Source organism: Trachypithecus francoisi, unplaced genomic scaffold (assembly GCF_009764315.1).
Source record: "Trachypithecus francoisi isolate TF-2019V2 unplaced genomic scaffold, Tfra_2.0 Lachesis_group7, whole genome shotgun sequence".
NCBI classification, from domain to species: domain Eukaryota; kingdom Metazoa; phylum Chordata; class Mammalia; order Primates; family Cercopithecidae; genus Trachypithecus; species Trachypithecus francoisi.
This window is the reverse complement of record NW_022681472.1, coordinates 42,904,964-42,920,712: the sequence shown is the minus strand read 5'-3', so window position 1 is coordinate 42,920,712 and position 15,749 is coordinate 42,904,964. Positions and strand designations below refer to the sequence as shown.

The 15,749-nt window shown below is 35.7% G+C and overlaps 1 protein-coding gene across 1 annotated transcript in view; it reads right to left on the bottom strand.

The window, feature by feature from the left end:
• CNBD1 (cyclic nucleotide binding domain containing 1) overlaps positions 1–15,749 on the bottom strand; it is a 564,244-nt gene that overhangs the window by 115,436 nt on the left and 433,059 nt on the right. Inside the window, exons 7-8 of the mRNA XM_033202693.1 lie at positions 14,292–14,429; positions 12,454–12,586 (exon numbers count right to left, since the gene is read on the bottom strand). Of these exons, the coding sequence (XP_033058584.1) occupies positions 12,454–12,586; positions 14,292–14,429 (271 nt within the window). The remainder of the gene's footprint in view (positions 1–12,453; positions 12,587–14,291; positions 14,430–15,749) is intronic.

Genomic DNA, 15,749 nt, shown 5'->3' with positions numbered 1-15,749 from the left:
GATCAATTCAACAGGAACAGCTAACTCTCCTAAATATATATGCACCCAATACAGGAGCACCCAGATTCATAAAGCAAGTCCTTAGAGACCTACAAAGAGACTTAGACTCCCATACAATAATAATGGGAGACTTCAACACTCCACTGTCAACATTAGACAGATCAACGAGACAGAAAGTTAACAAGGATATCCAGGAATTGAACTCATCTCTGCACCAAGCGGACCTAATAGACATCTATAGAACTCTCCACCCTAAATCAACAGAATATACATTCTTCTCGGCACCACATCGCACTTATTCCAAAATTGACCACATAATTGGAAGTAAAGCACTCCTCAGCAAATGTCAAAGAACAGAAATTATAACAAACTGTCTCTCAGACCACAGTGCAATCAAACTAGAACTCAGGACTCAGAAACTCAATCCAAACCGCTCAACTACATGGAAACTGAACAACCTGCTCCTGAATGACTACTGGGTACATAACGAAATGAAAGCAGAAATAAAGATGTTCTTTGAAACCAATGAGAACAAAGATACAACATACCAGAATCTCTGGGACACATTTAAAGCAGTGTGTAGAGGGAAATTTATAGCACTAAATGTCCACAAGAGAAAGCAGGAAAGATCTAAAATTGACACTCTAACATCACAATTAAAAGAACTACAGAGGCAATAGCAAACACATTCAAAAGCTAGCAGAAGGCAAGAAATAACTAAGATCAGAGCAGAACTGAAGGAGATAGAGTCACAAAAAACCCTCCAAAAAATCAATGAATCCAGGAGTTGGTTTTTTGAAAAGATCAACAAAATTGACAGACCGCTAGCAAGACTAATAAAGAAGAAAAGAGAGAGGAATCAAATAGACGCAATAAAAAATGATAAAGGGGATATCACCACTGACCCCACAGAAATACAAACAACCATCAGAGAATACTATAAATGCCTCTATGCAAATCAACTAGAAAATCTAGAAGAAATGGATAACTTCCTGGACACTTACACTCTCCCAAGACTAAACCAGGAAGAATTTGAATCCCTGAATAGACCAATAGTAGCCTCTGAAATTGAGGCAACAATTAATAGCCTACCCACGAAAAAAAGTCCAGGACCAGATGGATTCACAGCTGAATTCTACCAGAGGTACAAGGAGGAGCTGGTACCATTCCTTCTGAAACTATTCCAATCAATAGAAAAAGAGGGAATCCTCCCTAACTCATTTTATGAGGCCAACATCATCCTGATACCAAAGCCTGGCAGAGACACAACAAAAAAAGAAAATTTTAGACCAATATCCCTGATGAACATCGATGCAAAAATTCTCAATAAAATACTGGCAAACCGGATTCAGCAGCACATCAAAAAGCTTATCCACCATGATCAAGTGGGCTTCATCCCTGGGATGCAAGGCTGGTTCAACATTTGCAAATCAATAAACGTAATCCAGCATATAAACAGAACCAAAGACAAGAACCACATGATTATCTCAATAGATGCAGAAAAGGCTTTTGACAAAATTCAACAGCCCTTTATGCTAAAAACGCTCAATAAATTCGGTATTGATGGAACATACCTCAAAATAATAAGAGCTATTTATGACAAACCCACAGCTAATATCATACTGAATGGGCAAAAACTGGAAAAATTCCCTTTGAAAACTGGCACAAGACAGGGATGCCCTCTCTCACCACTCCTATTCAACATAGTGTTGGAAGTTCTGGCTAGGGCAATCAGGCAAGAGAAAGAAATCAAGGGTATCCAGTTAGGAAAAGAAGAAGTCAATTGTCCCTGTTTGCAGATGACATGATTGTATATTTAGAAAACCCCATTGTCTCAGCCCAAAATCTCCTTAAGCTGATAAGCAACTTCAGCAAAGTCTCAGGATACAAAATTAATGTGCAAAAATCCCAAGCATTCTTATACACCAGTAACAGACAAGCAGAGAGCCAAATCAGGAATGAACTTCCATTCACAATTGCTTCAAAGAGAATAAAATACCTAGGAATCCAGCTTACAAGAGATGTAAAGGACCTCTTCAAGGAGAACTACAAACCACTGCTCAGTGAAATCAAAGAGGACACAAACAAATGGAAGAACATACCATGCTCATGGATAGGAAGAATCAATATCGTGAAAATGGCCATACTGCCCAAGGTGATTTATAGATTCAATGCCATCCCCATCAAGCTACCATGACTTTCTTCACAGAATTGGAAAAAACTGCTTTAAAGTTCATATGGAACCAAAAAAGAGCCCGCATTGCCAAGACAATCCTAAGTCAAAAGGACAAAGCTGGAGGCGTCACGCTACCTGACTTCAAACTATACTACAAGGCTACAGTAACCAAAACAGCATGGTACTGGTACCACAACAGAGATATAGACCAATGGAACAGAACAGAGTCCTCAGAAATAATACCACACATCTACAGCCATCTGATCTTTGACAAACCTGAGAGAAACAAAAAATGGGGAAAGGATTCCCTATTTAATAAATGGTGCTGGGAAAATTGGCTAGCCATAAGTAGAAAGCTGAAACTGGATCCTTTCCTTACCCCTTATACGAAGATTAATTCAAGATGGATTAGAGACTTAAATGTTAGACCTAATACCATAAAAACCTAGAAGAAAATCTAGGTAGTACCATTCAGGACATAGGCATGGGCAAGGACTTCATGTCTAAAACACCAAAAGCAACGGCAGCAAAAGCCAAAATTGACAAATGGGATCTAATTAAACTAAAGAGCTTTTGCACAGCAAAAGAAACTACCATCAGAGTGAACAGGCAACCTACAGAATGGGAGAAAATTTTTGCAACCTACTCATCTGACAAAGGGCTAATATCCAGAATCTACAAAGAACTCAAACAAATATACAAGAAAAAACAAACAACCCCATCAAAAAGTGGGGAAAGGATATGAACAGACATTTCTCAAAAGAAGACATCCATACAGCCAACAGACACATGAAAAAATGCTCATCATCACTCGCCATCAGAGAAATGCAAATCAAAACCACAATGAGATACCATCTCACACCAGTTAGAATGGCAATCATTAAGAAGTCAGGAAACAACAGGTGTTGGAGAGGATGTGGAGAAATAGGAACACTTTTACACTGTTGGTGGGATTGTAAACTAGTTCAACCATTATGGAAAACAGTATGGCGATTCCTCAAGGATCTAGAACTAGATGTACCATATGACCCAGCCATCTCACTACTGGGTATATGCCCAAAGGATTATAAATTACTCTACCACAAAGACACATGCACATGTATGTTTATTGCGGCACTATTCACAATAGCAAAGACTTGGAATCAACCCAAATGTCCATCTCTGACAGACTGGATTAAGAAAATGTGGCATATATACACCATGGAATACTATGCAGCCATCAAAAAGGATGAGTTTGCGTCCTTTGTAGGGACATGGATGCAGCTGGAAACCATCATTCTTAGCAAACTATCACAAGAACAGAAAACCAAACACCGCATGTTCTCACTCATAGGTGGGAACTGAACAATGAGATCACTTGGACTGGGGAAGGGGAACATGACACACTGGGGCCTATCATGGGGAGGGGGGAGGAGGGAGGGATTGCATTGGGGAGTTATACATGATATAAATGATGAATTGATGGGTGCTGACGAGTTGATGGGTGCAGCACACTAACATGGCATAAGTATACATATGTAACAAACCTGCACGTTATGCACATGTACCCTAGAACTTAAAGTATAATTTTAAAAAAAAAGAGAGAAAAAAAAAGGTATACTATGAAATCATAAGAAAACAGTTATTTAAAAGAGAAGCTTCATGGAAAATAAATTGAAGGTTCTTGAATTAAAAAAAAAAAATTCTAACAGAAAAGTCAATTTTGAGGTAGTGGATTATATTTAAGTAATCTTGATAAATATTATTTAGAAAACAAAAAATATCCATATATGCTGAATTTGTACCTTTAGATGATCAATATCACCATAAATCCTTTCATAGTAAAAAATATATATATTACAGATAAAGCTGAAAGAAGTGGTAAACAGGCTCATAAGAAGCCTTGGGAGCATTTGCAAAATGGCAATAGCCAAAGTGCTTGAGTTTTAATGATAAAAGTAAGAGTAAAGGGAAAATAACGTTAATTAAGACTGTCAATGAAAACATGAATAAAAATATCTTTCCACACATGAAGTGAGTCATTCAGGAAACTATCTTTATCCTTGGGCTTTGAGTAGGAAAATAAAAGCAACTCTCCTCTGAACATTCATAAATAGTGGCCTGTACTCACAAAAGACTTTGGAGACAGTGAGAAATACCAGGAAATGTGTATTCTAATGCTGTAGGTGGTGGGTGAGAGCACAGGTTCATTTAAACCCATGCTTGAGAATCACTTCTCAGTGTCAGATGTGTGTTTAAACCGATACCCACAGACATATGCATCTGTGCAGCAACAGAGTACTCTGGTAGAGATCTGAAAAAACAAAACATCCTCAACATGCATAGACTGTCAGCATTGCAAAGAAGAGGAAATGTATTTGAAAAGATCTATTCTGTATAATACTCCTGAATAATGAAAATATTCCTCATATTAATTTATTTCCATTATTACTGTCACTACTGTCTCTTATCTCCATTGCCTCTCATCTCTTTGCCTCTGGTACTACCAAAATTGACTCCTAATTGTTCTGGTTTTCTAGTACCTCTCTCCTTTCAACTATCACTCATATTGCTCTGCTATTCCCCTAAAACTTTGACTTTTTCAGGTCTCTTCTGTTATTCAAAACCTTTAATGTTGTCAAATTATCTGTAAGTTAAAGCCCAAGAATATGAATATGGTATTTAAAATGCCTGAGACTACAGAAAGTCTTATTGATCTCCCAATGCTCATGAATATTCATCTGATTAAATTGGACTGTTTGATCAACTTTTCTAAAGCAAGATCTGCAAAAACCATATATTGGCTTATGCTATTTTTCCTGCCTAGCATTATCACTCCTACTTTCAGTTCAACCATATCCAAAATATCCTCTCTCCCATTCAGTTTCCACTGTGTCTGTGATATTTATTATGTTATATAATATATATGTCCATGAGATAGTGAAAATCATTTTAAGACATGATATTTTGATCTATCTCACTTGTTTAACAATCATACTTTTTGTATTTTTCTAATTATTAAATCTTTGAGATCAAAAAGGAAAGCTCAAACTGTCCTACATAGTAAGGAGTACAGTGTAGCTACTCAAGCATTTAACTTTAAGTGATTTTATTTTATTTTATTTTATTTTTGAGACGGAGTCTTGCTCTGTCACCCAGGCTGGAGTGCTGCAGCATGATCTCGGCTCACTGCAATCTCTGCCTCCTGGTTCAAGAGATTCTCCTGCCTCAGCCTCCTAAGTAGCTGGGATTACAGGCGCCTGCCACAGGGCCAGGCTAATTTTTGTACTTTTAGTAGAGACGGGGTTTCGCCAGGTTGTCCAGGCTGGTCTCAAGCTCCTGACCTCAGGTGGTCCACCCGCCTTGGCCTCCCAAAGTGCTGGGATTATGGGTGTGAGTCACTGTGTCCGGCACGACTTTAAGTGATTTTAAAATGTATTTCTTTTCATTGCCACGACAAAAGCAATTAGCAAGGTGTTCTGTACACAGATGTTAAGAATATGAAGAGACAAACTTCATATTTCTTATGAAAAAAATTATTTTTTCAAATGAAAAATTTTTGAAAAACGTAGTTATTCACAAAGGAGATCATTTGTAGAATGAACACCCAGTGCACAGCCCTTTGTTCCTAGGTACAGACAGCAGACTCTTGCTATCTAATCTCAATTAAAAAATGGTTTATCAGAGGGTGTTAGGAAGCTCTAGTAGGACTATAAAACTAGAATTCAATACTATAGAGCAAGAAAATAAATGCCCACTCACAACACAGAGCCCTTCTAAAGGAAACCTCACTCCTGCTGCTGTGTGACACTCATCACGTGTGATACAGGGGACGAACTTTAGAACCACCATGCTCATCACCATGCTTGCAAGGAGAGCGGCTCCTGACTTCTTCCAAATACTGTAGAGAAATACACACTGGGCAGAATGGAGGCCATAATCAAAATTAAAACTTTCACAAAGGATTCTAGAACATGTAGTCTTTAGTTGTTTTTAGCTTTCACAGGTTGGTTAGAAGTGTTTGGAAGGGGCATTGAACCATATAATCTACAGTATTCATCATTCGCCAAAATTTTTTCTTACGGTTGTATTAATAAGAACAGTATGTATGATGACAAACTTAAGAAGGAGGGAGATTATACTTCAATTACATTTATCAGTGATCATTCCATTTCTCATACCCCATGTAGTAGAAAGCTTGCTGCATGCATAGTGAGAATTAAACATGATGACCAAAAATGAAAATTAGTTGATAGATTCTACAAATCTTTTACTCCTGGTGATTCACTGAAGAGGAAAGCCTTCCTTTAACTATTGTTGTCCTTAATGTCGTGCTAATATTTTCCTTATTTAACCTTACCTTAAATCCAAATTGCCTTTATTCTTCCTGGATTGTGAGTTTAAGACAGTATAGCCTTTCAGCATTATTAATGGTTGATTTATGGCAATGATACAATTCTGTAAAATGTCTACTCAATGATAGCAAAGCAAAGCAACACATTGTGTTTTAATCAGATTTATCAATAAACGTATTAAAATATTTTAAATTTGAATTAATGATAGCATTTTCCTCAAACAGAGAAAATTAATGCTAAGTGCTAATACAACTCAGATGTACTGACCAGCAAAGAGTCAAATTTTCTTTTGGAAAAAAAAAGTCATAACTTTGGTCTAAGGGTAAACACTGACATCAAAATATTCGTTCACTCATCAACAATATTTTCAAGGGCTTGCAAATTCTAGATACTTGTTGGGTACTAAAAAATAAGATGGTCCCATTCCAAAGAAATTTTAAGTCTAGTGGAAAAACTGACCCTTAAACTATTAATTATGACATAGAATAATGAGTGTTAAGATAGTACAAGGAAAGCCAGGCATGGTGGCATGTGCCTTTAGTCTCAGCTACTCGAACGGCTGAGGTGGAATGATCACTTGAGCCCAGGAGTTTGAGTCCAGCCTGGGCAATATAATAAGACCTTGTCCCCCATCCCTGTCCCCCACCAAAAAAAAAGAAAGGTGATTAACAAAATAAGATAGGACAGGAGTTAGAAAACTTTACACCATGGACCAAATCTGACCCAAGGCCCCTTTTTTTAAATTAAATAATTTTTTTTTTTTTTTTTTTTTTATAACACTACAACTAAGGATGATTCTTACATTGTTATAGGCTTTAAAAAGAAGAAGGGGCTGGCCGGGCGCCGTGGCTCAAGCCTGTAATCCCAGCACTTTGGGAGGGAGGCCGAGGAGGGTGGATCACGAGGTCACTGAAACCCTGTCTCTACTAAAACACACAAAAAACTAGCCGGGCGAGGTGGCGGGCGCCTGTAGTCCCAGCTACTCGGGAGGCTGAGGCAGGAGAATGGCGTAAACCCGGGAGGCAGAGCTTGCAGTGAGCCGAGATCGCGCCACTGCACTCCAGCCTGGACGACACAGCGACACTCCGCCTCAAAAAAAAAAAAGAAGAAGAAGGGGGCGGATATGTAACAGAGGCACTATATGACCTATAAAGCTAATATTTAGTATCTGCTCTTTAGCAGAAAAAGTTTGTTGACCCTCAGAGAGACAAACAGGCATCTCTGCAAGCAAAGAAAGAGCAATAGAATCTCAACTGGTCCAGAAAACATTATCTTAACAATAGTAAATGTACTGAATGAGGGGTAAGTAACTTCTCCAGGAAGAAGGAACAACATATGTAAAAGGCCTCAATGGCAATAGTGACATAGAAGAACCAATAAAAGTCCAGGTTGGCAGAAACACGAACAAAAAAGGAGAAGAATTATTAAAATTAAAACTTTGAGATATAGGTATGACCTAGATACAAATGGCCTTTCAAACTATATTAAGGATTTTGCATTTTACCTGAATAACAATGAGAGGACCTAAACTATTTCTAAGCGGGTGAATAACAAGAAAAACTTTAAAACTGATTGCATAGCTAACAATATCGGATAAAGGGAGTCAGAAACAGAAGAGATTAGTAACAAATAGGGCTTTAAGGTATGTGACAGAAAATTCTAGTATTAGGTAAGAAAATAAGCAAACAGACACATTATAGTAAAACTTCTTTAAGTGAAAGACAAGGAAAAAATACTGAAACCAGCAAGCAAAAGTCTTGTCACTTATAAGTGAATCCCAGAAAGATTAACAGCTGTCTTCTCATCAGAAACAATAATAGAAGCCAGAAGAAAATATGATTGCATTTTTAAAATATACAAAATAACCCAATTTCAACTTCAAATCCTATACCCCGCAAAGCTGTCTTTCAAAAGTAAGGGAGAAATGAAGAAATTCTCAGTAAAAGAAAACCTGGCAGTATTTGTTACTAGCATATACTCCCTCAAAGAAATACTAAAAAAAGTTCTTCAGGCTGCAAACAAGCATCCCCAAATAAAATTTGAATCCACATGAAAAATCAAAAAGTATCACTAAAGGTAAATGTGTAATTATAAAAGGTAAGAGAAATACATATTTCTTATCCATTCTTCTCTTACTCATAAAGAGTGACTGTGTGAAATAATATGTGTATAATGTTGTTGGATATATAACATATAGAAATATAATATATTTGCCAATAGCAGCATAAGAAAGCAGGTGGGAGAAAACTGATACTGAACTAAGGAAAGCATATCAGATGGCGACTCGAGTCCGCAGGAACAAATAAAAAGGACTAGAAATGGTAAATAAGATGTCTAATATAATGAACACTATAAATATATATTTGATCTCTTTTTTCTCTGTTTTTGAGACATAACTTTATCTAAAATAATAATGTATTGTTGAATTTGTAACATATGTAGCTGCAATCTGTATAATAACAATAACATATAAAGGAGGAAATGGCAATAGAGCTATATAAGAGTCATATTTAAAACTGGAATAAAGTCAGTAAAAATCTGAAGTAGATTCTGTTAAATTGAAATGTATATGGTAAGCCCTAAAGCAACCATAAAAAATAACAAATATGGTGAAAAATTATTAAAAGAATGCTACACTAGAAAATATTATCCAAGACAAAAGAGACCAGTGAAGGATGAATGAAGGAACAAAAAGGCATCACCATCACAGGTACTTGAATCACTGGCACCTCGAGGTATCAAACTAGTTCTGGGATGCTCAAGAGTCTCATGGGACTAAGACTTTTGATTCCCTGCAGAGTAAATTGAATTGGAAGAGACTGATGTCAAAAGGTTGATGGGATGTAGAGCCTATGTATTTTGTGACTGAAATACTCCACTTTTGGTTTGAGATAACTAGATATAATTTTGACTATTATTATTGTCACTATTATGATTTTCACATATTTTATCTTTCTGCACTAAATTTGTTGATGTAATTTTTTTAGTTTTTCCAATTATCACGTTTGCTATATCAAATCCTACCTGGAGAAAGATGGGGGCATACTGACATTAGCAAGAAAACAACAAAATATGCATAAATAGTTAAATGTTTACCAAGTCAGTTTACCATTTTTTATTATATTCATGATACACATGGGAATGAGCTGATTAGTGACCTAAGCTGGTTGTCACTTTCAAGTCAGCCACATCTTGAAAGAATAACAACTGGGAAGACTTTAGTTGATGTGATATAAATTGGACACACCCAAATGATAAGCAACACTATACATATTCACTATAATAAGGTTCCCTTAGCATATGAAGCAAAAGTAGGAAGACTTAAGAAGTTAACAAAGCAAATAGAGTCAGATACAAGCTTTACTTATTTCATTGATTGCCAAGGATTAATCCTAAACTCTATCAAGCTTTTGAATAATTAACTAAATCCCTCTGAAACTCTATCCACTATATATATTTAAAATAAGATCAAAACACACATAATTATGCTTTGGAAATCATACTACTGCTAATTTTCAACCCAGATAATAAAAGTGTAATTTGAGCTACATTCTCTACATTCTCTGATAAAAATTCAAACTAAACCTTGAGTAAACAGTCAGGAAGTATTATAATCCAATTCTTCTCTTTGATATATCAAGTTTGTCACTACCATAAAAGAAAATTAGATGAATTTGACAGGACTTATTCTTCACATAGGTATATTTATTTATAAAAACTACAGTCTTTCAGAACCCATAGGGCTTTGATGATTATCAGATGAAGCTGTCATTCTTCTTTAAGGAAGATAAATACTTTCTAAAACTATGAAAGTACCACACATTTATATGTTTGGGAATAGGTGAGAAAACAATGTTATTTTGATTTATTCAATAGACTCACAGATTGTCCAATGCAATCGGTAGTTTAACAAACACCACCATTTATTTTTCAAGATACTTACCAAAAAGAACTTGAATTCAATATTAGTCTAGGAAAGAGTATGTTAACTTTCTCAGTATCTTTTTAGCTCTTTGATGCAAAATTTTAGTATTTTTGATTGATATTTTAGATCAAAAGAGAGATTATTATCATTAGTAATCAAATATATTAAAACACATAATCATTCTCCCCTTTCCAAATTTCATATTCTTTTGGATCACCTAATTTAAAATACCTTTATGATGGTCTCTTTCTTCCTTTTTAATCAACTCAAAAATATTAATATAATGATAGACTGGCAAGGATTGGATATTATATTTTTATTAAAAGCCTGGAAGAGAGGCAAGGATCAAAATTTGATATTTCTGATTCAAAGTGGAAAACCTGTGACAAAACCGTGACAAATCCAAAACAACCGTAAAAAATAAAGCAACCATGAAAAATAACAAATATGGTGAAAAAATATTAAAAGAATTAATATGCTACATTAGAAAATATTGTCCAAAACAAAAGACAGCAGTGAAGGATGAGTGAAGGAACAAAAAGACATCACTATCACAGGTACTTGAATCACTGGCACCTCGAGGTATCAAACTGGTTCTGAGATGCTCATCTGTTTCTATGTAATAAACATGGGGAATTTAGAAATATTCAATTCCTGATTTTTTACAAGTCAGTTTACTACTTGCCTTCCATTTGTACTTTTGGTTTAAAAAATGCCATTTATAACTAATCAGGAAAAATATAAACAAAAACATCATATTACAAATATTCAAATTTATGAGCAAAAATAGTTATTTGACTGAACATGGATTAAATGCTACATCTCAAAAACATGATAAATAACATATAAATGCAAGCAGTAGAAGGAAATTTGGAACAAATACGAGAAATGTTTTAGACTCTCACCAAATTTAAGTGGTTTATTAGAGTGTCCCTGCTTTTTGAAGCATAAACTTCCTCTAATGATATTTACTTTTTTTTCAATAAAAGAACTCCTGGTATGCTGAACCTCATTTTCCTATGTTACAGTGTTTCCTTCAAAGGATACCTTAGCCAGATTTCATAAATACTCTGCCATGTTTTTATTATTAAAATAGTTGCTGTCCAGAATTTACCAATTAGATTCATTTGTTTTAGAACTTTAATCTCAAACTTAAATTAAAAATGTCCCTCACTATAATTGTGGCTTTGCAGACTTGGGGTAGAAGTATTTCTTTCAAACATTTCCTCTTCCATTATAATGTAAGTTCTGGCTCCTTCACTGGCTGTGAGGAAAGAGAGGCGAGGTTGCCATCCTCTCTCTGTTATCTGTGGCTGTCTCCCATGAAGCAATTGTGTTTCCTTACCAAAAGAGACCTAAAGCTCTGGCCCATCCTACCACAGTTCCTCTTGGGCTGGCAACCCTTGTTAAATTGGCTTTCATAGATGGACAAATCATGTAAAATGGCTCAATACCACCTACATTTTTTGCGTACACATAATCCAGGAAATCCGTGTCTTTTTGCTATGCTGAATATTGAAAATGTAGGTGCTTCACTGTTACTTTCTCTTATCTAGGCCTCACTCATTCTCCATAATTATTTTTTTCCATGGCTAATATGTGTAGCACAAGTACAGATTAGCAAACTTGCTGCTTAAATAGTTATCTACCCAGGAAAAAGGAAAAGAAAAAAATGGTTTTTTCCCTTTTCTCTTGTGGCTATACCTTCTAGTATTTCTCCTTTTCAGTTTGGCCCTTATAGTAACCGTCAGGGTGGGGCAAGAGGGGAACAGTTATAGGGAGTAGAGAGAGATGTTAAAGTAAGGTTAGTCCTGAGGCCACTCTTCAAGCCAGAACAGTATCACTTTTAATAAAAAGCAGGAAATAATCTAAATGTCCAATTCAAATGTTATTCTCAAATAAATTAGAGAATATTTATATGAAGAAATATTGTATAAAATGTTACAACTATGAGGAATTTCAATTCCAATAATATAACAGAATGCAAACAAAATGATCCAAAATCGCATTAAACTCACCATGACCTGGAGGAAATTTTTTCCATTTAAGGAGTGCAATTAGCTCATATATGGATAAAGTAGGCCATTCCTCATAATAAGGACACATATGGATTAATTTCAACTTTTGCATATTTTCAATTTTTATTTTTTCCTGAAATAGAATGTCATTATCAAATTTTTAATAATAGGCCATTTAAAATCAAAGAAATAGCAAATAGATAAATAGTGAGAGAAGTAAAATAAAGGCCATATGAATAAAAGTTAGTACAGGATACTCTGAATTTTATCAGAGCATTACTCTGTGGCCACATAGACATATTAAAATGTTAATCTTCAGATCTACTTACTAAAATTATATTTGCTCGCCTTTCATTATATATTATACTTCTATAAATGTTTTAGGAGTTTTTTAAAACGCTGTCACAGTCAAGATTAAACTGAAAAGTTGTGTTTGATGAAATCAAGTAACTGGTACTGATATTTGGGAAATAAAAACAAAACATACAGAATGTTTTGTTAAAGCCAGCCACTCTGAAAATCAAAACAAATGAACATCAGGGATTTGGAATAATGTTGAATTGTGAGAGAATTACTTGCACTACTGACACTGTGACCACTAAATCACAAGAAATCCCCACCCCTGGAGACCCAAGAAGATAGCTGTCTTCTCAACTCCACTCCACAGGAGCACTGAACCATGGTTTATACTGGCTTTCTGCAGGACCTGCATCTGGCTTAAGCTCATTTAAAAACAGATGAAACAGCAGGATCATGGAAACCTTTCAATCCCATTATTTTTTGTTTATTTATTTTTGAGATGGAGTTTCACTCTTGTTGCCCAGGCTGGAGTGCAATGAATGGTGCGATCTCGCCTCACCGCAAACTCCACTTCCCGGATTCAAGCAATTCTCCTGCTTCAGCCTTCCCAGTTGCTGGGATTACAGGCATGCACTACCACATCCGGCTAATTTTGTATTTTTAGTAGAGATAGGGTTTCTCCATGTTGGTCAGGCTGGTCTCCAACTCCCTACCTCGGGTGATCTGCCTGCCTCAGTCTCCTAAAGTGCTGGGATTACAGGGATGTGCCACCACATCCAGCTAATTTTGTCCTTTTAGTAGAGATGGGGTTTCTCCATGTCGGTCAGGCTGGTCTCGAGCTCTTTACCTCAGGTGATCCACCCGCCTTGGCCTCCCAAAGTACTGGGATTACAGGCGTGAGCCACCGCCCCCAGCCTCAATCCCATTATTTATACAAACTTCCTCTGCTATCCAAAGGAGGAGAAATAGGAGTCAAGAAAAAATTTGGATTTGATTAGAAGATAATAAATTATTAAACTTTAAGTAAATGAGTATCTTAAAGCTGCAGAATTAAGGAATTAGAATAAGTTGTTATCACTTACTCATTCAGCTCTGAGTTTGATGTTTGTTGTACTTATGAAATATCATGCCAATCACATTCAAGTATTTTTCCTCCTTAAGCAGACTATAGAGACTGGGAAAGCAGCAGTACTATTATCTGTCTTATTATTCTAGTATTCTTTATTCTTAGCATATGACATGTTGCGAACATGCAAAACACATATTTGTTGAATGAATGAATGAATGAGTTTAAAATTAATGAAAAGCCAAAGGGTATTCTAAAATTACCTAAAATATATTCATTGAGACCTTTGTTTACACCTTACCTATCACCAGCACTCAAGTGATTTTTGTCAAATAAACCACTTTTTAAATGTCTCTAGCTTAAGTTAAAGTTACAAATAAAACAGATATGGATATCTTTGTCTACAGAAGCAAAATACAGCTTGAATTTATGCCCAATTTCTGTTTATATATAATATTAGATATCATCATACCTCCTTTATCTTTGCATATCCCTTTGCTGGGATTTTAAGAATTTCACAATCGTCTTCTGTCACCACCGAGAACATCTGTGTTCCCAATTCAATCTGAGGTATAACTTCCAGAGTTCCAAAGGTACTCCATTTGCTAAGCTGTAAAAATACCAGAGACAATTTAATGTTTATTACCACTCACCAACATAAAAATGCCAGTGAAGGATTGGATTGTAGGTCAAGCTTTCATTCTATGAAAGAGGGGGTTCTAAACTGTCTTTGCATGGATGGCTCCTACTACTTCTGCTCAATGTCACTTCCCAACGCAAGAGAACTGGTCATTCTTTTCACCGACATGAATAAAATAACATTAAAAATCTTCTGTTTTATTCAGTGATTTAAAGTGCCTATTACGCGCTTGGAATATAGCAGCCATTCAATACATAGTAGTTGAAAGAATGAAGAAATATTGTACACTTACATATATGATCTTCTGTTTGTTTTATTATCACATGTTGGTAGTATTCGGTATATACAAAAGTGAATAAAATGTTAAACAGTATATAAACCATTAATATATATTTATGGATAATTGCTTAATTTAATATGTAAATGATAAATATTAGGCATGGAAAAATGTTACTACTAGAATACATGTCATGAGTTATTAGGTTATAATGATATTACATATAGTTACATAGAGAACCTATATTTATATTTACCCGGGAAGAGTGGAGGGCATGTGAAGGATAAGGAGCATATTTTTATGAGAGGCTGGGGAGCTTCTTAGGGAAAACATCATGTCAATATGCCTATCTAAGATGATATGGGAAAACTTCCATTTTTCTACTTCAAAACCATAGACTATTTTTCTTTTTAACTAAATGCATATCTGAGCTTGAATCTGCAAGTCCAAATACATAGAGGAAATTTAAAATGTCAAACAGTCACAGCTGAGGCCAAAGTGGGTCACAGTTCTATCAAACCAGATTAAGGTCCCAAAGAACTGAATTCTGAGGCTTGTTGTACATGTAGGAACAGGAGATGGGACTCAGAGCCATGAAAGGCGAGAGACTGGAATTGTGCCTCCTTGCCTAAAGTCTAGGAACTTGGAGGATTACCCCAGTTGTGAAGTGGGGACAGGAAGAACTACATCCAGTACTTTATGAAAGCCACATAAAAGCTAGCTATCTAGCCATGAAACTGGACAGAATTGTTAGAAAATCAAGAACCTAGGTTTGCAACTTTAATGAGTACAGAGCATACACATTCTATTATGCACAATAGAAGACCCAAAGCTGAAAAATGAATTAAAAGCCTGGTACACAACTAGTAAAACTCCTAGGATCCAGGAAGGTATTATACAAACTTAGCCTTATGTATAAATTCAAAGAGAAAGGAACTCCCACAGAGAGCAACACTTGCTGATGACAAAATCATAATAAAAAAATTACAAGCCACACAAATAAGTAGACCCCT